The sequence below is a fragment of the Photinus pyralis genome, unplaced genomic scaffold, assembly GCF_008802855.1.
Source record: "Photinus pyralis isolate 1611_PpyrPB1 unplaced genomic scaffold, Ppyr1.3 Ppyr1.4_LG2, whole genome shotgun sequence".
In the NCBI taxonomy this organism is placed as follows: Eukaryota; Metazoa; Arthropoda; class Insecta; order Coleoptera; family Lampyridae; genus Photinus; species Photinus pyralis.
This window is the reverse complement of record NW_022170403.1, coordinates 40537172-40559391: the sequence shown is the minus strand read 5'-3', so window position 1 is coordinate 40559391 and position 22220 is coordinate 40537172. Positions and strand designations below refer to the sequence as shown.

At 37.4% G+C, this 22220-nt stretch overlaps 4 protein-coding genes across 4 annotated transcripts; 2 read left to right on the top strand and 2 right to left on the bottom strand.

Moving 5' to 3' along the window:
* Window positions 1–14166, bottom strand: LOC116163152 (glutathione S-transferase 1-like). The gene is made up of 4 exons (XM_031477000.1): window positions 13925–14166; window positions 2484–2631; window positions 431–631; window positions 1–379 (listed from the first exon to the last, which is right to left on the bottom strand). The coding sequence occupies exons 2-4, from the start codon at window positions 2622–2624 to the stop codon at window positions 71–73; spliced, it is 651 nt and encodes a 216-aa protein (XP_031332860.1). The 5' UTR covers window positions 2625–2631; window positions 13925–14166; the 3' UTR covers window positions 1–70.
* Window positions 3705–7870, top strand: LOC116163151. The gene is made up of 2 exons (XM_031476999.1): window positions 3705–5014; window positions 6823–7870. Exon 1 carries the CDS (start codon window positions 3777–3779, stop codon window positions 5007–5009), a length of 1233 nt encoding a protein of 410 aa, XP_031332859.1. The 5' UTR covers window positions 3705–3776; the 3' UTR covers window positions 5010–5014; window positions 6823–7870.
* Window positions 5183–7763, top strand: LOC116164009. Its single transcript, XM_031478136.1, has 5 exons — window positions 5183–5968; window positions 6020–6152; window positions 6231–6709; window positions 6823–7582; window positions 7627–7763. Exons 1-5 carry the CDS (start codon window positions 5183–5185, stop codon window positions 7761–7763), a joined length of 2295 nt encoding a protein of 764 aa, XP_031333996.1.
* Window positions 14167–18835: 4669 nt separating the features above from the next.
* Window positions 18836–19761, bottom strand: LOC116164008. Its single transcript, XM_031478135.1, has 3 exons — window positions 19682–19761; window positions 19162–19426; window positions 18836–19102 (listed from the first exon to the last, which is right to left on the bottom strand). The coding sequence occupies exons 2-3, from the start codon at window positions 19423–19425 to the stop codon at window positions 18836–18838; spliced, it is 531 nt and encodes a 176-aa protein (XP_031333995.1). The 5' UTR covers window position 19426; window positions 19682–19761.
* Between the last annotated feature and the right edge of the window lie 2459 nt (window positions 19762–22220).

Here is a 22220-nt window from a genome sequence, read left to right as displayed (position 1 = left end):
TAATTAGGAAACATGTATTTAATGTGCGATAAAATGTTGTAGCTAATACAAGTATTTACTTGCAGCAAAGTTACTTCTTTATCAAGGTATCTGCCCATTGCTTGAAGGCAACCGCATTCTTTCCATCAATTTCCTCATACCCTGGCACAGTGGCTTTAACCTTTTCATACCAGCGTAATACATTCTTACAGCCTGACAAATCAAATTCCATGGCGTGAAGTGTCGAAACTGTTGTCACCAGGCTAAGATCCGCAAGTGTCAACTTATCACCAATCGCATATTCGTGACCTTCCAGAAACACATCCAAAAATTTAACAGCGTCTTGAAGTTTGCTCAGCATGGCAGGATCGAAGGATTTTCCAGCAAAGATAACTGGATACTACAAATGAAAGCAGGTTTACACCAAGTGAAAGGGTGTATTTATACTCACGTAATATTCTCCAAAACGAGTGTACAAGGTTGATACATCGAAGTAAAGTCTTTGATCAATTGTTGCCCTTACTTGTGGATCTTTCGGATATAAGGAATCATCCTTTCCATATTTGGAAACCAAGTAGGTCATAATGGCTCGACTTTCGCATAAGGCGAACCCATTGTCGACGATCGTAGGAACAGTGTGTTGTGGATTAATCTATAATCAAGATAAAAACATAAATTGCAAATTATAATAACTGTAGTGATAGCTGTAGATGATAAGTGGGTACTTAAATAATAATAATAACGGGTGCTCTAAATGTCTAAAATATTTTTTTTTTATTTACAAAGCTCCAGGTATCCATATACTTCTCATAGAGTGGCACATTACCTTTACGATCAAAAGTTTCTTATGTAGTCTTATGTTCAGGAAATAATGGATACCCTACAATTTTGGGGGATTTTAGTAGGTAGGTAATAAAAAAAGGAGATTGCAAAATGCTCCGTCTATATTTCAGAAATGGTGTTTTTAATTTAAAATCTGATACAGTAAGAAGTTTTGTAAAAAAAACTTAATGAATTTAAGCTTAATGTTAAGAGGAAGTAATGGTGTAGGGACACCAATCATTTAATTAAAAGCATAATGATGTAATGCTCAAGAATCAAGGTTGAAGTGTTTAACAAGTATTACGTAAAAGTAAGCATGACTTTGCAACATACATAATTTTTTAGAAAATAGGAAATCGCGCTACTAAAAAGTACTTTATAATAAATTGGTATTTTGTGGCAGGAATTTACCTACAATAGTTTTCCCACTTACGAAATCTTTGATATTGTCTGCGTTATTGCTATCTTGCATGATGGAGTAGAAATTACATTGAAACTACAAGTTAAGTTAGATATTTAATGTCTACTAACGTCGGAGCGGGTCGTAATACTGGTAAAGCACGCTTGATGAAACATAATGTGTCCCACAACAAAGAATCTAAAGGATACCCACCCCCACAGAATATTTAACTATACCAATTAATTACCATTAATATTGAAGAGCGCAAAAGAACCATAGGTAGGTACTTACTGAGCTGACACCGTTGAGTGAAGGAATTTCTTCACTCAACGCTGATACGCTTTTTGAAGCAGAAATACTTTGGAACGTTCATAGGCTTATGTCATTGATTATAAGTATATAATCAATGCTTATGTGTACGAAGCTTTAGGCACATAAAAACTAATGTTTGTATTGTTGCTTTTATATATTCCTAGTTCCTACACGACACCCTCTTGTCACGTTTTTATTGACCAGTTGGACAGTGTGATCTCGGAAAGATACCTTCCTAATAATTAATGAAATGATTGACCTTATGAATTCCTTGGAGAATTAAACCTAGTTATTACACTTTTTCTCATTGCATGCGATGTGTAAGCACGTAGGTAGATCCTATACAATAGAACAAAATAATATTGAAATGTATATTACAGTCGAAGCGATGATTAACGGGTTTATTTATAAGTTTCAGTTATTTACTTCTTTCTCTGTTATTAAGCGTTTGAATTCATTCGAGCCTATCATTTTGGCGCTCTTGCAAAGCCGCATATTAGGTGCAATAACCTATTATGTAATAACATGGTGAAAGTTCAAGACTACTCATTATCTTAACTTGTTGGTACTAAGCGGTACAAACATTCCGTTAAACCGCAATTCCTTTTTTATCAATGGTTTGGTAGGCATTGGTGTTTCATCCATATAAAACAATAAAAGACAAGACAAAATGATACATATCGACCGTTCAATAATTTATTCTGGTTCTGGTCAAATCGCTTGTGTTTGGTCATTTTCACATTATTTTATTATCTTATTTATGTTTAACCATCCGTTGAATAAAACAATGTGTCCAATATAAAAGTTATGTAGGTAGGTACCTGATTCTCTACACATTTTGGCCCACAGGAAAATTTTTCATAATGATGTCATTTAGATTATTTTGAAATGATTTAGTTGAATGAACCACCCCACCCATATATAAGCCTATTAGGGAATTAAATAACATCCATTCATAACAAATACTTACCTTCAAAAATTCAGGAGTTAAATGCTCCCCCTTCATCAGGTCTATCCGTTTTAGGTTAAGCTCAACTCCAATAGCTTTTGCAGTAAGCAACACCGCGCGGCATGGGGCGCTTGCAGGTAAGTAATAACAATCAATCGGCATTTTTAATCTGAAATGAAATACCACATTAATAACACAATAACAAAGATGTAAGTAAGTTTAATCCAAGAAATTAATTATCGGTTTTGAAGCCCGACACAAAATTATTCGAGTGTAGGTTTTGGTTTTCTACGATAAAACTTTCTTGGTTCCATTTTCTTTATAATCTTAAATAAATTATAGTATATTAGTACATTATAGTTATATCAAAGAGTACCCCTCTTTGGTTATATCAAAGAGTACCCATAATAAGAGATACAGCGCAATGGTATAAACGCGTGTTGGCTATAAGAACTCGCCCGCTAGGATTCCAAAAGCGGGCCCTCGCGTAGAGGTGGCCAGAACTCAGAACCTCTTTAAATATTGGCGCGTATTGAAAATTTACAGAATTCTTTATAGAATTTCGGCTTAAAATATTTGCGCGGTTGTCACATTTAATTTTCTTTCTTATTGGCTGTATAAAATGTGGACATGATATAATTAGAAAACATTGCTTAAGTATAAAAGAAATCAGCAACGATTCAGTACCTATTGTTAATTACATTGGTATTTTCCTGTTTAGTTGGCGTCTATTGAATAGACAGTAATTATTATTTAATTTAATAACCAATAACAGGTACAATTGTAAAAATATAAATTAAATTTGTTATTATCCATCCTTTTTAGATCGTCTACTACAGTCAAATTAAAGTAGACAACAAATTAAAAAAAAATGTTCGTTTATTTCCGCGCAAGTCGGAAGTAAATATCGTTCGTAGACTACTTCCTGTAACTAAACGATCTAGTTCGGTCGACTTTTCCATACGTCCGTCGACGGTAGGGCGACGAACAGTGTGTACAAAGGGCAGAGACGTAATCAAAGCGAGCTTATTACTCGCGCTTACTGGGAATACACAATACACACTAAAAAATCTATTATATTTCGCCATCCAATCCGAAGACATTAGTTAGAATACTATGTAGTTCGTCCTTCTCGAACTCAATCACGAGTGTTTAAAGAAAGGTATATAGGAGCAAAACAGGCCCAATCCTAGGTCCGCCACTGGCACGCAGCTCGCCAGCGCCTACCCGAACTTAGGTACTTCATTCTTCGTTTTCTCGTGCTCACGTTGTGTTGGTTATTAATATTGGATTATAATTATCTCTATTTTAGAAATGGGAAAATCAAGAAAACACCGTTCTAGGAGCAGAAGTGTCTCGAAAAGAGAATTACGTGACCGTTTACGTAGGTTAGAGAGTTTGTTAGTTTCGAACAAGGAGAATTTACCCCGCCATTATAACAGTAGCGGTGCAAGCTCGAGCGGCCATTGCTCTCGATCTCGTTCTAACCGGGATCATTCCCCAAGAAACGGTTGCGGCGATACACGTAATTCAAACCTTTTTTCAAGTGGTAGTAGGTACACCAGGCATACCAGTTCGCCCCATGCTTCTTTAAGCACCACACCGTCACCTTCCTCAAGGCGCGATCGGTCCCCTCGGGTTTCTTTAAGCCACAGGGATTCCCCGGACTTGCAGGTCACCTTCAGTCCGAGGCCAAGTGCTTCTCCGGAGCCACCATTGGTCATTCGGGATGATGCCATTACCGAACCGTTGGTGGACGAGAATATTCTCTCTTTAGAGAATATCCCTTTAGATATAGACGAGTTTGCTGATGTCCTGGGGAACGACGGCCCGGTCAAGTCAACACAGGCTGCTAACTTACACGAGGCAATTGCGTCCCGTTGGACCCATATTTTACAGAACGGTGTCTCATTAGAAACCCTTCAAAAGCTGAGTGAACAATATAGCATCCCGGGAAACTGTTCACTACTTGCTCCTCCTGTGTTGAACCCCGAGATCCTTTCGGTTCTAGCGAACGACAGATCAGCTCGGGACAACTCCTACAAGGAGATTCATAGCAGAACTGCTACCGCTCTGACTGCCATGGGTAGAGCGATGTCGTTACTTTTACAGGACAGCTCAATTGCTAAGGACCTTCGAGATGCCATTTTAATGCCTTTGGGTGATGCTAGTCGTATTTTGGTAAATTCGCTTTTTGTTATCTCCGATACCAGGCGCAAATTGATAGTACCAACGCTCAATAACAATATAAAAGAAGCTCTAGAAAAGACCAAGCCAGGGGAGCTTCTCTTTGGCGCCAACGTCTCTGAGTGCGTACGGGACGCAAAATCTATACAGACTGCAGGGAAGGAGCTAAAAGCGAGTACCGGGACAAGATTTTCAACAGCCAGAGGGGGACGGAGCGAAAGTTTTCGAAGACGGGATTCAAGAGCCTTCGCTACTGAAAGAGATGGCCGTCCTTTAAACCGCTTCGGCCCGACCCGTCACAGAGGTGTGACGAGGTCATCCCGAGGGCACAAACCCCATCTAAAGAGTTACAAACGCTAATTCAGGTAAGTCCTATTGCGGGCAGACTCCATCATTTCCTGGTTAACTGGCGCAAAATAACGACAAACCCTATTTTACTCCAGTGGATAGAAGGCTATGAACTACCTTTCGCCACCCCACCAAGTTTTTGCATCGGGCACTTACCTAAAGTTTGGACAGCCCAGAATTTAGATATGTTTGATGCAATCAAGTCTCTACTAAAGTCCAAAGCAATAGTGAGGTGCGAGTCTCACCCGGGACAGTGTGTTTCCAATATCTTCCTAGCGGATAAACCCGATGGCGGGAAACGTTTCATTTTGAATTTAAAGTATCTTAATACTTTCCTAGAGTCTCCCCATTTTAAAATGGAGGACATTAGAACTGCTTTGAGACTCATCAAAAAAGACTGCTGGTTTACATCCATCGATATTAAGGACGCCTACTTCCATATACGAATCCACCCAAATTCTAGGAAATTTGTAAGATTTGAGTTTGATCGGCAGTTATACGAGTTCACCTGTCTGCCATTTGGGTTATCTCCCGCGCCCTATGTTTTCACTAAACTCATGCGCCCGGTAACACAATGGCTGCGATCTCATAATATTTTGTGCGTGTGCTACCTGGACGATATCTTACTATTGAATTCTTCCTACGATGGCTGCCTCCGTAATACTAAGGTAGCAGTCGATTTTTTGCAGTCTCTGGGATTTTCCATTAACTTACAAAAAAGCCGGTTAATCCCTAACAAGACCATCAAATTCCTGGGCTTTATGCTCGATTCGGAGCAACTCACAATTTTTCTGCCAATAGAAAAGAAAGAAAAAATAAAGAAGTGGACCAGTAAATTCTTGTCTTTGAAACGCTGTAAAATTCGCGATTGGGCAGGTTTTATTGGCTATCTGGTGTCGGTCTGCCCGGGAGTCAAATACGGGTGGTTACGTACCAAAATTTTCGAACGGCACAAACATTTGGCCCTCCAGGTGAGTGAAGGGAGGTACTCTGCGTCAATGTCACTGCACGTAGACTTACAGCGAGACCTTATTTGGTGGCTTACTTCAATTGACGCTGCTTTTAATGACATTAGGAAGGATCAATTTGTGCTGGAGGTTTTTTCAGACGCCTCGCTTACTGGTTGGGGTGCTTGCTGCGGAGAGAGTAGAATTCGTGGGTGGTGGACTCCTGAAGACAGACTACATCATATCAATTACCTAGAGCTTTTAGCAATTTTCTTTGCACTTAAAGGTTTTGCTTCGTCCTGCTCCAACAGCAACATCTTATTAAGATGCGATAATACTACTGCGTTATCTTATATTAATAAAATGGGGAGCATTCACCATTCAGCGCTTTTTGATCTCACAAAGAGGATTTGGGAATGGTGTGAGGAGCGAAACCTTTGGCTGCACGTGTCCTATATCAGCTCTTCGGACAATTGGATAGCCGACAGAGAATCCAGGAGCCTAACACCCGAAACCGAATGGAGCTTAAGCAACAGGGCGTTTAAGGTGGTGACCAAACGCTTCGGGTTACCAGAGATAGATTTGTTCGCGTCCAAAAACAATCACAAATGCCCTATTTATGTTTCCTGGCAAAGGGACCCTGATGCCGTCAAGGTTGATAGCTTCACTATTCAATGGAGTAATCTGGCCTTCTATGCTTTCCCTCCATTCGCCTTGATCTTAAGAGTATTGCAAAAGATAATCGACGACAAGGCTGAAGGAATTGTAATTGTCCCAAGGTGGGAAAATCAAGCCTGGTTCCCACTCTTTTCTAACTTATTGGCCCAAGAGCCAATCGTTTTTCATCCTAGTAATGATTTGTTATTTCATCCTTACAGCAAGCAACCCCACCCTTTGGCGAACAACCTTTCTCTACTGGCGGCCAGGTTATCAGGGAAGCGTTTACACGAAAGGAGCTGCCAAAAAATGTAGTAGAAACAATTTTGCACTCCTTATCGGAAGCAACCATCCAACAATATGGAGGGACGTTCAAGCTCTGGTGGCCCTACTGCGCCAAAAAAGGCATCTCTCCCTTTGACGGCACACCTGCACATGTGATGGAATTCCTGCAGTATCTCTACGATACAGGCAATCAGAGCTATGGAACTTTCAACTCGCATCGTTCGGCCCTATCTCTAATCTTGTCCACCGATTTAGCTGGCCACCCAGTTGTTAGTCGTTTCCTGAAGGGAATATCGAAGCTGCGACCGCAAAAACCTCGATACGATGTGGTTTGGGACCCTCACATAGTGTTAAGTTTCCTGGAAAAACGTTCTACGCCCACCTTGCAAGCGCTCTCCGAGAAGCTAGTCACACTTCTGGCTCTTTCAACGGCTCACCGAATGCAGACGTTTTCCCTAATTCGGCTACCCAACATCATTGAGTCAAGGACTGGGTTTCAAATATTAATAGAAGACAAAATTAAAACTTCTGGCCCGGGAAGAAAGCAACCCTGTCTACAACTTCCATACTTCACTGAGACTCCTAATCTTTGCGTAGCCACAACATTAAAGGAGTACTTGGCAGCGACTAAACAACTACGCACGTCAAACACTGATTTCCTCTTTATTACATACAAGAAACCTCATCGGATAGCGAGTAAGCAGACACTAAGTAGGTGGGTGAAGGACACGTTGGAACAGGCTGGTGTGAATACCAAAATCTTCAAAGCACACTCTACCCGCCATGCTGCAACATCGAAAGCCTTCCAATTAGGAGTGCCAGTGGAGACTATTCGTCAAACGGCAGGATGGACGGCGAAGTCCAAAACTTTTTGTAATTTCTACAAAAGACCGTTTTCGGAAGCCAACCTGTTTGCTAATACTGTACTTAGTTCTAGCTAGGTCAACGTAGTTCTAAAATTATTAAACCAGTTCAGTTCGGAAAGCAGAGTTCTTTCTCACATATCCTGAAAAACCTGTCATCTTTAAACAGCTACATAGTATTCTAACTAATGTCTTCGGATTGGATGGCGAAATATAATTATACGATCAAACGAACTTACCTGTGAAGTTCGATCGTAATTATATGAGACATCCAATCCGAAGACATTACACCCTTCCCACCCAGACCCTAGGTTTTTCAGTATTTAATCTATAAACAAATGAAGTACCTAAGTTCGGGTAGGCGCTGGCGAGCTGCGTGCCAGTGGCGGACCTAGGATTGGGCCTGTTTTGCTCCTATATACCTTTCTTTAAACACTCGTGATTGAGTTCGAGAAGGACGAACTACATAGTATTCTAACTAATGTCTTCGGATTGGATGTCTCATATAATTACGATCGAACTTCACAGGTAAGTTCGTTTGATCGTATAATTATTTACCGCTCAAAAAACGGCTTATTGTTACACGAAGAACATATCTTCGCACCTATGAATCAAACCAACAAGCGTTCGGACCTTAATAAATTGTGGCATAAGCGTAGAATGGAATAACATATCTCTAAACATCATACATTTCAAGGAATAATAGATACCTAAATAAGTACAAGCAAACACTAAACATTTGGCAACGCTGGGATTTCTGCAATATTTATAAACGTCTAACCAAGTAGTTGCCTTGAAATAGCCCCTAAGGCGTAGCGTACGCCAATAAATTGAGAAAAAGCAGTAAAATTTGTTAGGCAACACACAATACATATGCAACACTATTCTCTATGCCGTTGAATCTCTTATTATGGTTACTCTTTGGTTATATGTAGCGAATCCTATACTGGAAAAAAATTTGGTAATAAAAGTGTCTGCTTTCTTTAAATGACTGAAATTTATTGAAATTGACATATTACCAGTTTCTATATATACCGGCTATTATTTAAAATGCACAACAATAATCAATATCGATCAGAATTAAAAATACTTATTTCCAAACCGAATAAAATAAAAGTGAGCGCATGCGCAGAACTAATTTTCTAGATTTGAAGAAAATGTTAAGTACTTTTAACAGTATAGACCTTAGCTTAAAGAAGGAAAGAGAGAGGAGCGATCATAATGATCGTAAAGAGATTTGTTTGTGCATCCAAAACATATACCATGATCCAAAATATGGCCGCCTATACAGTACACTGGCGTAAGGTTAAAAGCAGCAACCGTAGGTACATATTGGAAACACAATTCAAACAAGTAGAAATTGTACACAATCTTTATTTTTCTGCACGACATGACATGACAAACAAACCGATACGTTATACATTTATTGAATCTTTTCAAATACAATGGAGGTACGCCACTGGTAAAGAAATGCTGATGTAATAAACAAAAGGTAAACAGTTTTTGTGCACCAAGAATATGGCCGCCACACGAAAATTTGTCTTAACGCGCAGCATTGCATAGGATATTATCCGTCCCCTTTCTTTCATAGTCTAACTCTAGGCTAAGCGTTAAATTACTCAATGTAGGTCTAAGTGTAAGGTGTAGACACTATTGTAATAAAACCAAATAATTCTCACAGGTCAAAACGTGTGACATGCAATGTTACTCCACAAGATAGTGCGAAAAAACCTTAGACCATATAGTACATGTACTGCTAATTGAAACTAAAACATGGTCAAGGACATCGCCTATGTATGTGAGTTTCAGGGTAAACGAGTCTGTCCGATGTTGTCCGATTAGATACGATATGAGACTGTCAACCTATAAATTATCAAGCGCCAATTAATTAGTCGTGCCAAAAAAGTAAACCTATTCTTATTTGTGGACGTATAAAAGATAATAGCTTCCCGTACTACGCGATTACAAGAAAAGCTACTCTTTACGTGATCCGAGTGGTGTTTACACGCCTTTAGTGTACCCTGAGATTCACATACCCTCTAAAGTCACTAAATCTAGTGACTTTAATACTACAGTGCCCTCTATCCGTGACCACCCATTTTGTATTTAAAGCATAGGGCTAATAGCAATCATTGTACTATACATATATGGTTTAAGGAAAAACCCCACACAGGAGGGGTGGGAGGGGGTGAACGACATATAAATCAATTAAAATGACAGGCTGTTTGATTAAAAAGTGCAAGTAATTTGCTGAGTGACCCGGCGCTTTATCAAATGACTGATAAGCCTGCTGATAAGTAAATACATTTGAACTTGATGATAATAAGCAATAGTTACTATACAAGAAACGTAGAGCACAATGCCTAAATAGTAGTGTATGTGGCATTGTGGCACATTCCGTATAGGAATTTCGGATAAAACGTTTACTTACCTATTGTCTCGCCTATTTTATATATTTGGTAGATAATTTGAAACTAAGATTACACCGAGGATAACACATTCGTATTGTACAAGTACACTTAAGTTGTGCACAATTTTTGTCAGATCTTTCTAACTATCAACGAACAGTCTCAAACTCGCAAGAGTAGGTAATCAATATATTGAATTGTTTCCAAAGTAATTTTCTCACTCTTATGCAATGCATATCTTCCTCTGGCCAGCAAGCGCGGATTTAAAGAGGGGGCGCAGGGGACGCGCGCCCCCTCCTAGACAGGAGTGGTAGTTACGCAGGCGGTCATCATGGGGTTTTCGGAAACCATAGAAGATATGAAGATAGTCAAATTAGAGACAAGAAATTTGTTGATTTCGTTTTTATTTTTTCTGATATTTCAGCAGATACAAAAAAAAACATTTTCTCATTGTCACTTATTGAGTTTTACAAGGGACGTTGAGACGTTTCATTTCGGAGAAATCATTATCAACTTTATTTTTTTATATGCCCCGTAAAAAAGTAGATACCTACTATGTTGAGTAGCATTTTTTCTTACGAATAAAACGATGTCCGACACACAAAAGAAAGCAAAAGTTGGAAACTGTTGGTTTCAACAAGATGGTGTACCTGTACACAATGCCCTAATCGTGTAAGAACACCTTGGACAAATTTCGTGGAAAGTGGAAAAAATTATTTGCACCGAGAAAAAGAAAGCTCGACTTTGTCATTTAGACATTTTCTGGTTTGTTCTTTTCTTAGTTTATGAATAATTAGTTATTTGTTCAATATATTATGTATTATGCTAAAAAATTAATGTTCTATTTTTATACGTATAAATGTTAATATATTCACATTAAAAATTATATGCGCTCCTCCCTAGACCAACTCCTAAATCCGCCACTGATGTAGCCAGCGATTAGCGAATAGTGATAGAGAGGCAAACGTAGACAAAGGCTTTTTGGAATATTTCCGCAAAATTCTGCCTAACCGCAAAAGTGGACGTCGACGTGACATCTTCCAATGCTACATTTGGCCCACCAATGTACGTCTCGCGCAGATGTTTCTATCGCCCTTTGCGAGCACGCTACTTCGAGATTTCCTTCTCGAGATATTCGCACTTAATCAACCGTTTTTATTTTTTTAAAATCAATAGATTTAAATTTTATTTTTTTAAAGGATCAGAAAGGTATAAATTAACGAATGTAGGTAATTGCTTGAAATGACCTACACAGTACGTTGATACAGATTTCTCAAGCCTCAACAGTTACTTTGCTCTCCCTAGTGATTCGGATCTCGTGAAGAACTTCAATCTACCAATTCCACCTGTCAGTCTCTTTGAACTAAAGGAGAGCTAACATACTGCACTGAACTAATCTTTATCCAGTTATATCGCCATCATTTCAAACGCACGCTACTTGACACTCAGACTGTCATCCAGAAATGGTACTTTTGGCTAAAGAAGGCACAAGACTAAAACCTGCGCCTCACGTGTGTGAAATCCTCGCGAGCTTTGTTATCGAGCCTTTTTTGGTCAATGTAAGAGGTGAGTATTTGCCTACATTGAAGGATATTTTAGGTTGCCATATTTTGAAAAAGAAAAAAAGAAACAAATTTTGCTGGCATTATTGGTTAGACATTAACTTTACGAACTTATACCACAGAAGTGTTTAAATCTGTGCTTATACCAACTTTGGAAATTGTTCAACTTCATTTATAGATAAGTTATCTTGGAAAAACGACAAAAGTTTACCTCGAGAACACGAAAAGATAACTTGCGCCACGCCGCTTGATTTCTACAGATAGAAAATGTGCATTATAATGTATGTTTCTGCCATCAAACATAAATTAAGTATTTAATAGTACGAACCATTTTCATTGGGTAAGTAAAAGCAGCTTTTCCCAAAATCTAGGTAATGCCCATCATCAAAAATCCAATGCAAATGAATATTGAACAATCTCACAGATCATTCGGCATCATCAATGAATCATCTAAACACATAGAAAAAATGTCTAGAGCTAGCACAGGTACCACTCGCACATGTGCACATACGCGATTCTTCCCAAAAGCTTTTCAGCTCTTCCTACCTTACCTTTTATGTCTTTTATGTTCTAATCGGTTCAGCCAGGGGCGGACTGGGGCGGGGGCGGTTGCCACCTGGCCTGTAGGTTATAATGGCCCGTTGGAAATTTATAAGTAGGGCTAGAATTTTGATGATTTTGTATCTTTTTTTCTGAAAGTCTGAGACATTGCTCTGTTATATATAAACGTGTTTCAGGATAAATTGAATCAAATGACAGCAACTTGTTGGTGAATTTTTTTGCATTCTTTGCCATTTTTGAGCAATGGGTCAATTTTTGCTCATTTTTACGGTGTTTTTAGCATTTTTGTGTGTTTACTTTGAATGTTTAGCATTTTTCAGGAATAGCGCTAATTTTTTGATATTTTACGGTATTCTACGACTGACCGGCAGAGGGTGGAAATGAACCATCACTCAAATTCCTGTCTTATCTTACCTAATCACTACCCTTCTTAACATAATTTTGTGGTCTTATTCAGTTTCATCAATAAATTTATTTGTTATTTAAAATGTCATCTTTTTAAATTTTTATGTCATTTTTGCGAAATTTTTAAGTCACAATTGCATTTTTTATTTTTCATTTTCGCTGATTTTTAACGTCATTAAAATCCTAGCCCTATTTATAAGTAGGTATGTGCTGTATTTAGTTTCTTGCACTATTAATAAATTATTAACACGTTTCTCTTATCAGCTGCCATTAAAAAAAACTATATTCTAATTGATTTTCGAGAAAGGAATACTTTAAAATCAAGCAAAAAAAATGGCCCGTAACCTATGCAATTCCACCTGGCCCGTAAGTACCCAATCCGCCCCTGGGTTCAGCCGTTTAGCCGGAAATGAGAGAACAGACAAACCGTTTTTTTCCGGATATCTCCCAAAGTAGTCGGAATTTTTTAAGTTTCAAAAGATCAAAACTGCATTTTTTAAGCATCAAAATACCTACGCAACTTTGCCAAAAACTATACCTCTCTCTTACAGTTTCGAGTTTCCGAGTGGACCTCGAATTTGAATCAGCCTGGTATAGGCAATTCATATCATACCGAATAAACACGTGGATAACATGTAACGCTTCTTTTTGTAGTTGAAAATATTTACGTTTCTAATACATGGTGGGGGTTGGGTACACCGACAAAAAGCTAATGCAATGAATAAGGGAATTAAGAGTAGGTCAAAGTTAAAAGTGAAACTAATTACCCACACTTTCAACTACTATTTCAAGAGAGTAGACAGGTAGTTACTCAAAAAGGAAGTGAAATCTGAACGACAATGCATGATTTGGTCATAATTGTTCCCAATATTATTTATTGTCGCGAATGTCACAAATACCTATTTCCCACAGGAAAATTTCCTAACATAACATAGCAGATTATAAACTAGATATGACCCCGAGATATGACCAGTGAATATTACGGAAACAGGAAAAATATTTAGTTAAGTGTGAGATTTCAAAGCTATGATTCGCAAAAATTAACGGATTTGTTTAAGTAGATTAGTTTTTTTAATCTATGGGTATACCGTACACCGCCAAATGTGTTTTTTAAAAAAAAGGTCATAGGACTCGTAGGCTGAACTTGCGGTCTCTAATCTAATCATAGTACGTAACTACTTTTAATAATAAAACAAATTCATAAAGAAGATTCTGAAATAATCAAAATATTTCACTTACCTCTAAATTTACAGTTAACAAAACGATATTTCACAGCTGTTACTACGCCGGCAAAACTAAACAAATTTAAATGACTTCCTTTCTGTTGTCGTTGCCTATTTATAAAAGTCGAGTTGGATTGGTGCAGATATCGCTATTCTGGCGGGATCGGGGACTGCGCACATCACAAATAAAATTATACCAGCGAACAGCGGCGTAACGTCGTGTCACTTAGTTATGAATATGCGGCGTAGGTACTTATTGTATAGTATAATCACTAGGGACAGCGACACCGACAGATGCATGTGACCTTACCTGATGAGCGCCGTCCTGTAAAGGCGCGTACAGACATGCAACAGAACATCGTAACGTAACACCGGTGCGTAACAAATTTGGACGCAACAGCGTAACGGTGTAACATCGTAACATTTGGGCGTCCCATCCGTTGTCGGTATTTCATCGTCGCATCAAAGGGATGTTACGCGTTCATGTTGCGCGTGGTATATGCATGTTCGTACCACTTTGCGAACGTTTTTACGTTTCCTATTTAAATTGTCAATTCACTTTCGTGCGTATTGCAGTTGAACATGGAGTGTACAGAAAAAAAGAGATTTTGTGGGATACACTAAACACACCTTTAATTATAATACAATTTAAAAAAAACGACGCATGGGTAGAAATTGCGCAAGAGGTCAAAATCGCGACTGATGACTGCAAGAAAAAAATTAATGGTTTGTTGTCGGCACTCCGAAGAGAAAAGGCTAAAATTAAATAAAGTCAAGGAACCGGGACAGGTCTTTAACAAGAAAATTAAGAAACTGATGGGACGGTATGTTTCGCGCCAATGTTACAGAGCGGTGTTCTGTTGCACCTCGCAATCCAATCACACCGTAACTTCGTCCTGCAACCAAAAATGTTGCAGAGCGGAGTTAGGTACGTTACGATGTTCTGTTGCATGTCTGTACGCGCCTTAAGGGAGGCAGAGTTAATATTTTTGATACGGATTACATTCGTGCATACGGAGAGTAGAAACGGTTTACTTACGCACCATAGAGGGATTTCAATGCTAATTTCTTTATAACGAAATATTTTCTCCCCAAACTAATTTAGAGCCAAATTGCAAATAGGTTTCTTGTACCTTGAAAAATTTTGCGTCTGCTTATGTCGTCATTTATTATTTTTCAATTCGAGAAACCGGAAAATTTAAGTACCTAAATTAGAATTTAGTATTTGCGTAAAATTTTTGTTTCAATAATTTCACGGCACAAGTGATTACTCTATGTTTTTACCAAAATGATCATTTATAATTCCCTTAATTTCTCCGATTTCCCACAACAAAAAACTACAAATGGGCACATCAATAGACGCAGAATTTTACAATCTACCAAAAATGTATTTACAACTTTGCTGTAAAATAATTAGGGGAGAAAATATTTCGATATAAAGAAATTACCATTGAAATACATATGGTGCGTAAACCAATTCTACACCCTGTATAGAAACTGAATTTTGACTTTACACCATATAATTAATAATATAATATAATATGGCGCCGTTAACGCTCATAGGAAAATCTACACAATTTGTCATATTATTAACGAGCTCCTAGCGAGTTTATAATTTAGCGGTGTCTATCCGTCCGTATATATACGTTACCACGATATCTCGATAACGTCTGTTTCGTAAATTGGCAATGTAGGTCAAAAAATAAGGAACGCCCTTTTGACTTCTCTGTTACTTATCAATCGAATTGCATGAAATTCAATATGGGCATAGCTCTAGCCATGCAACACGCAATTCCAAATGTTGAGTTTAATCCATTACAACATACACAGCACAATCCCCCTTTTTGCATCTCGATCATTTATGAATCGAATTGCAAACTTTTTTAAATTATTTACGAAGGTATTTAAATGAAATTTGATACAGAAGCACTTGGAATAGAAGCAAATGTAACGCCAGTGTCAACATTTGGTTTTGCAATAGCCATATCCAGGAAGTCGTTCCTTATATTTGTTTACACGTTTATCATTATACTCGTAGTTGTATCATTGAGTAATAATCCTTCACTCAATTTGTTTCTCAGTATTTGTTCATAAGCTAAAGTAGGTTATAGATCTTCTGTAGAAGGGATATTTTATTTTTGGTTTGAAATTTTTTCAGACATTTTTTTAGCTAATTAGATACACCCTTTGTCAAAGATAATGACCAACGGGGTTGCTAATTGGAATATTAATAGCATACGCCTGCTACCTGCAGGACCTTTTTTCGAATAAGGTTACCGTGTTCATTGAACAGAGACAGTACTGCAGGGATGGGATTAGTTTAGTGATATCACAGATATACATATCTGTGGTTATATACTCTTTGACTATAGCTATAATACTCTTTGCTATAATATACTGTGGCTATATCTTATGTTTAGTTTACGAGAATTCTGCCAAGGGAGTGGGCTCGAGTGGGAGAGTCATGAAGTTCACTTCCTTTTGTTAGATTACCAATTATGTAGGAGTTTTAACTTTTACAGGGGTATCTCCCCCTGTCCATGCATGCAGCGCCGTAGTCAGATTGATTATTAAGAGCGGCCCAATAAATCTACAGAGCGGGCGGACGAAATAATTTCCTGTGTCCGCGCAAATACCACCCGCTGAAGAAATTCGTTTTTCTTTATTTTTTATTTATTTATTTATTTTTTATTTATTTGTATATCATTTATGCCCTCACCCCCTGGGTTAACAGGAAAACGCACAATAAACCTTAGACATTTAATTAACAAACTATTAAACTCCATCCTTCATCCTAAACACTTTCTTGATTAATATCGCCACTTAAAGCAGTTGACGTTCTTTTGTTCTTTTTGAAGAAATCCAAAGGCTAAAAAGATCAAATCAGCCATTCCTTTATGAGACATCGATAACCTTCGTAGCTTTTTGATTCGCGCCATTGTTGAAAATTCACAGCAGTCGAACAAAGAAACACTGCAACTGTTGCATACAGCTCGTACGTTTTTTAAACGCTTCTTTTTGGGCATATAACATTTTGAAAACACTTTGAGGTAAACTCGATGTTGAAAACGAAATTTAAAAAAATTTAAATTAAGTATACGGGGTCAGGTAAACGAATTATCGCGCCTAACATCATCTTTTAAAAGGATCAAATTAAAAAAGATTAGAAAGAAGTTTTTAAAGAAATTATTTGAACCTTTTTTAATCTTTAAAAACATTTTTTTAATCTTTTTGAATCTTCAATTTTTTGAATCACTTGAATCTTATTTTTTAATATCATCCTTGGTGTGCTAGTTTTGAAAAGAGAATTTAATATGCTGATGGCTGTTTGGATTAAAATATATAGGGTGTTTCATTTAATAAACGATAACATTTTTAAGTGACCCGGTATACTTATTTTGAAAACGGTAGATTATGCAACAATCATTTGTAACAAACACATTTCCGACAACTTAATCAACAAAGACATTAAATAGGCTTTTATTTAAAAAAGAACAAAATGCATCGTTTGCCTATAACTCAAAAACAAAAAACTGTAGGCTAGTTTGGTTTTCAACCTAGAGTTTATCTCAGAAAATACATCGGGACTGCAATGTTAATTTTTTTCTGTTTCTATTTTTCAAACAACCAAATTTGGCCACCCTGCACAGAGAAAATAATTTAGACACAATCGTGACTGTAGTTAGTTACTCTTTGACTGTAGTCCACGAGGTAGTCCAATTTTAATATTTAACATAATTCCGAATGCACATTTTTTTATACAGGGTGACAATTTGAAAACTTACCAGCCCATGTCTTAGTAAATAAACGAGATATTTTAAAAAATCAAAATCCGTTTCGGTAATTCGGAGGGGAAATCACAATTACATAGTTGGCGACGCACCCCCTCCAACCCCCTACGCCCCAGCTACCCCAACTAGTTTAGTTTATTTTTTGGTTTGCACGATAATTACTAACCTAAATGTAATGCTATTTGGTATGGTTGGGAAGCATTTTTTCAGAGCTTTCCAACGACGTATCACACATGGGGGGGTCACTATTTAAGATTTAACAGTTGAGGTGGCTGTGGCGCAGGGCGTTGTCACCCCGTATATGATCATTTATGAGCATGCTATATTGCGTCATATTAAGCAATTTTCAAGAGCGGGGCCTCCTTACTAGCTACGGTCCTGCATGCATGACGGAGTTAAAACGAAGAGTTAGCATCATGTGTTGCCTATCACCTGTTGTGAAAATATGGATGAATATCAAATTTTATATTGAAAGATATAAGGGAATGGTACCATTGAATAAGTAATCAATATGATGGTACTTACAAGCCGAAATAAAATTTGAAAATATGATAAAGAGGTACTAACATTCGTTTTTCTCTGATAGGAAATAATTTAGAAATCTTATTCGAACTTGTGCTCTTGAACACTTCGAATTGAAGAGTTCTACATATACAATGGTTCTACCGAACATCATACTACACTGATTCGTTATTCAATGGTTCTACCAAAGAGTATACTTCGTTATATACCTACTCTTTGGTTCTGCCTACCATATTCAATGCTACCATTGATACGTTAATTAGCGGTCCTACTAAAAAAATATTGTATAGTATATACATATACAGATTTGAAAAGGTGAACTAATAAAAGTTAACCTTTATCTTTAGATTATAGCCAGAGAACTGGCTAATTAAATAAATTACACACTTAACTTTCGCGCAGTTTTTGTAATTGTAGTTTGTGCAAAAAATCCAATTGTAATTACATATTCATGAGCCATTGTGATATTGAACTAGTGCAACTAAAATGACAATAAGCAATCATTTTGGGAATTAGAGGATGTTGTCTTTTTTTAATTTCATAATGTTTATTCAATACTGTACAAAATGCAGCAACATTATTACATTAATAATTAAATTATAAAATGCACATTTCTACCCGTTGATGGCCCTTTGCAAACGTTGATACTTATCCACGGCATTTTCTACAAAAGCGGCGGCATTGGCTACCCGTTCAGGTGTCACAAGGGCTCGCATTTTCTCATGGTTAATCCCTTTAAATCCATTAAACGTTATTGTGCAAATTGGAGTAAGTGAACAAACGGCAGTAGTAAAAGCTCCTCCGACAAACAGCAGTGCTACACCTCCCAATAAAAATAATCCAACTTTTGCCAGAATTTTTAACATTACGGCCAAACTGCTCTGTAAATTACAATAACAATTAATCAAAATTCGATAAAAGTACCTACTGTAAAACTTACTTTGGCTACTGACGACTTATTTTCTTCGCCATATTGAGGATATTGTACCAAATTTGGCATTAAGTATCCCTCGTACGACGCACTAGGTTCAAAAGATTCCGCATATGGATATGTTGCGTGTGGAATGTAGGGCACATTTTTATCTGGATGCTGGTATACTGGTTGTGGAGCAGTTGGGACTCCTCCAGGTGTTGGCTGGGATACGGTTTCAGCAACGCCGTAGCTTAGGTATGCGATGAACACAATCAAGTGCAACCCTTTCATCCTAAAAAGTCATCATTAATATAAAATTAAGGATATTTAATACACCCCGCCAAGAAACGGCACAATATTTAATAATTAATTTTATCTAATAAATCAACAAAAAATTCAAACAATTATGGCGGGCCTATTAAATTAAATATTGATAAAATTGTAATGTCATTATGAGTAATTCAAAACACACTCTGGAATTTAATGAATTGATTAGACTAAAAGTATCGATTCTAATAAAAAAAGCACAAAAGGAGTAGCTACTCACCTATGTTTCCAATCGATCCGAACACCGTAGCAAAATGTCAATTTGTAAATATTATTGGCGCCTAAAATCGTCCGCTTAAATAATCTTTGTACCGTTTCAACCCCTCCTGTCGCTTAAGGAAATTTACCTGAACTTACCCTTCAAATTGATGAATGGTAGTTTCCTTCTAAAATACTGTAAAATTTTTCAAACAGGAATTGCAAGATTGATTGCTCATAAAACCCTTATTGTTTATGATATAAAAGTAAATACAGGACGCTATTATACGAAAAAACGAATATATTTCGGAATAATTGACAGAGATAAAAATAATTTATCACCATGCTTTTTTTATTCTGGGCGATTCTGTTACATTAAAGGCAACGGAATAACAAAAAACCATTTTATATAATTAAATGTTAGCTGCATTCCACCTTCCGTAAAAGCCATTTACTTTAGATATAAAGATTTAATTACAAACTGCGCTTGGGTGAGTGGTAACAAGCGCGACAAGAGCGTAGGATTCTATTCATATAATAATTCTAAATCTCTGATGATTTTAGAGGTTTTTTGTTGGAAATAGGTATGTATATTCGGAAAAAATATTATCATCTGCATCCTGCATTAATTCTAGAACGGAGAAAAGAAATCCAAAAAAAGTTAAAGGCAATGGATTTACCATTTATTTTAATTGTGGATGTACAATTTCGCCATTTCGTAGCGGTGAATGAATATTTTGGGAATACTACCTAACGTAAGAAACAATCAAATTGAAATGGCAAATGTAAGCGTACTCTTCGATTTTATAATTTCCAAGCAAAATTTACTGCAAAAGGATGATCATTTTTTTTCCTGATTTTTCCAGTTAGAGAACTAGGAAAATTGAACTTGCCTCTAACATAATTAGGAAGTCCAGTTCGAGCATTACGGTTTTCACATCACGCGGGATCAAAAATGACGTCGAGTCGCCTTTGTAAGTTCAAGTTAAATATGATTTGCCCTGTACCTAAACAAAAATTCCGAAGGTGACTCGACGGCATCTCTGTTTGATCGCATACAAATCCTATACTACGCCACACAAGTAAACAGCCGACGCGTACATACATCAATACAGAATACAGATAGGTAATATAAAACGAAACTGTTTTGGATTATGCCAAATATTCAAGATAGTCCGGTTTTTCATTTACGTTACACAATACAGCTTATTCTGTGCATTTGCTAAAAATTTCGACATAACTCAAAAATGTAGTTGAAAACCGTTCAGTTTCGTTTATATATGTGGTGACATAGCAAATGTTATTAATAACAACGTACATGTCTACATGAAACAATTTCATACATTCCGCTATTCAATGCAACCATCGGAGATATTGGAAATGATAACCATAACGCCATATGTATAAGTATAAAACACAAATAGTGAAATAACCCACTCGGAACTCTTGCTGCAGTTGAATAATCCATAGGTACTAAAAATGTTTACAAATTGATAATAATAATAATAATAATAATAATAATAATAACAAAGCCTCGGAAAAATGCCGCTACCTGAGGAGCGTCAGGGCACGTCTGGAGCTATCGCTGGGCGTTGCAGCATGCGAGCCGATAGTGACGAGTTGGTGATCAGGCGGCCGCTCGTCGGGATACCCGAAACCTTTACAGCCGAAAGAAGACCACGAAGACGACAACGACCACTTGAAGAGGACGACCAAGAAGAAACCTTTGTGCCTGCTTCTCAACCGCCTGTGGATGGGACCAGTGCAAAGGAAACCTCCAAAAGACGTATGAAATGGGACGAAGGGATGAATCGCTTCATTTTCGGTACGTATCTGGAGATCACGAAGATGGAAACGGACAGGACAGCATACAGAGGTAAACTATATCACGCGTTCATTACACAATACCCACATTTAGCACACTTAACAAAACAACGCATTGCAGACCAACGTAGAGTTATCATTAAAAATACACTCCTTACATTAGACACACAGGAACAAATCAGGCACGAAATTGAAGCACTACTCAACACAAACAACACACTCGCCGTACAAGATAATACATCCGTTCTAAACAACTCTGAAATACAGACATTTGCGACACTGCAGCCATCGATAGATACAAATAATCACACGAACCAAACACTCACATCCCTTCAAAAAGAATTCGACAATGCATTGTTAGAATTCTCAAACACTGACCCAACACAAAGACCACGAATACCTAAACAAAGTCACACTACAAAATTACGCACACTCTCAAAAACACTAAATGATCACATTTTACCAAATTACATTAACGATAACACAAGCTTACATCAACTACACTTTGTTGTGTATTGCGGTGCGGTTGCAGTTTCTAGATGCAACGGTGCAGGAATAGCAATAAACAAACAACAGCACACAACAAAAAAACGCACACCCCCGGCCTGGGAAAAACGCCTGATAACTCGCATCGATGACATCAGACGTGACTTAGGTCGGATTACACAATACATACAAGGAACTCGTTCTTCAAAACTAACACGACAAGTACAACACATAACTACAAAACTAAACAA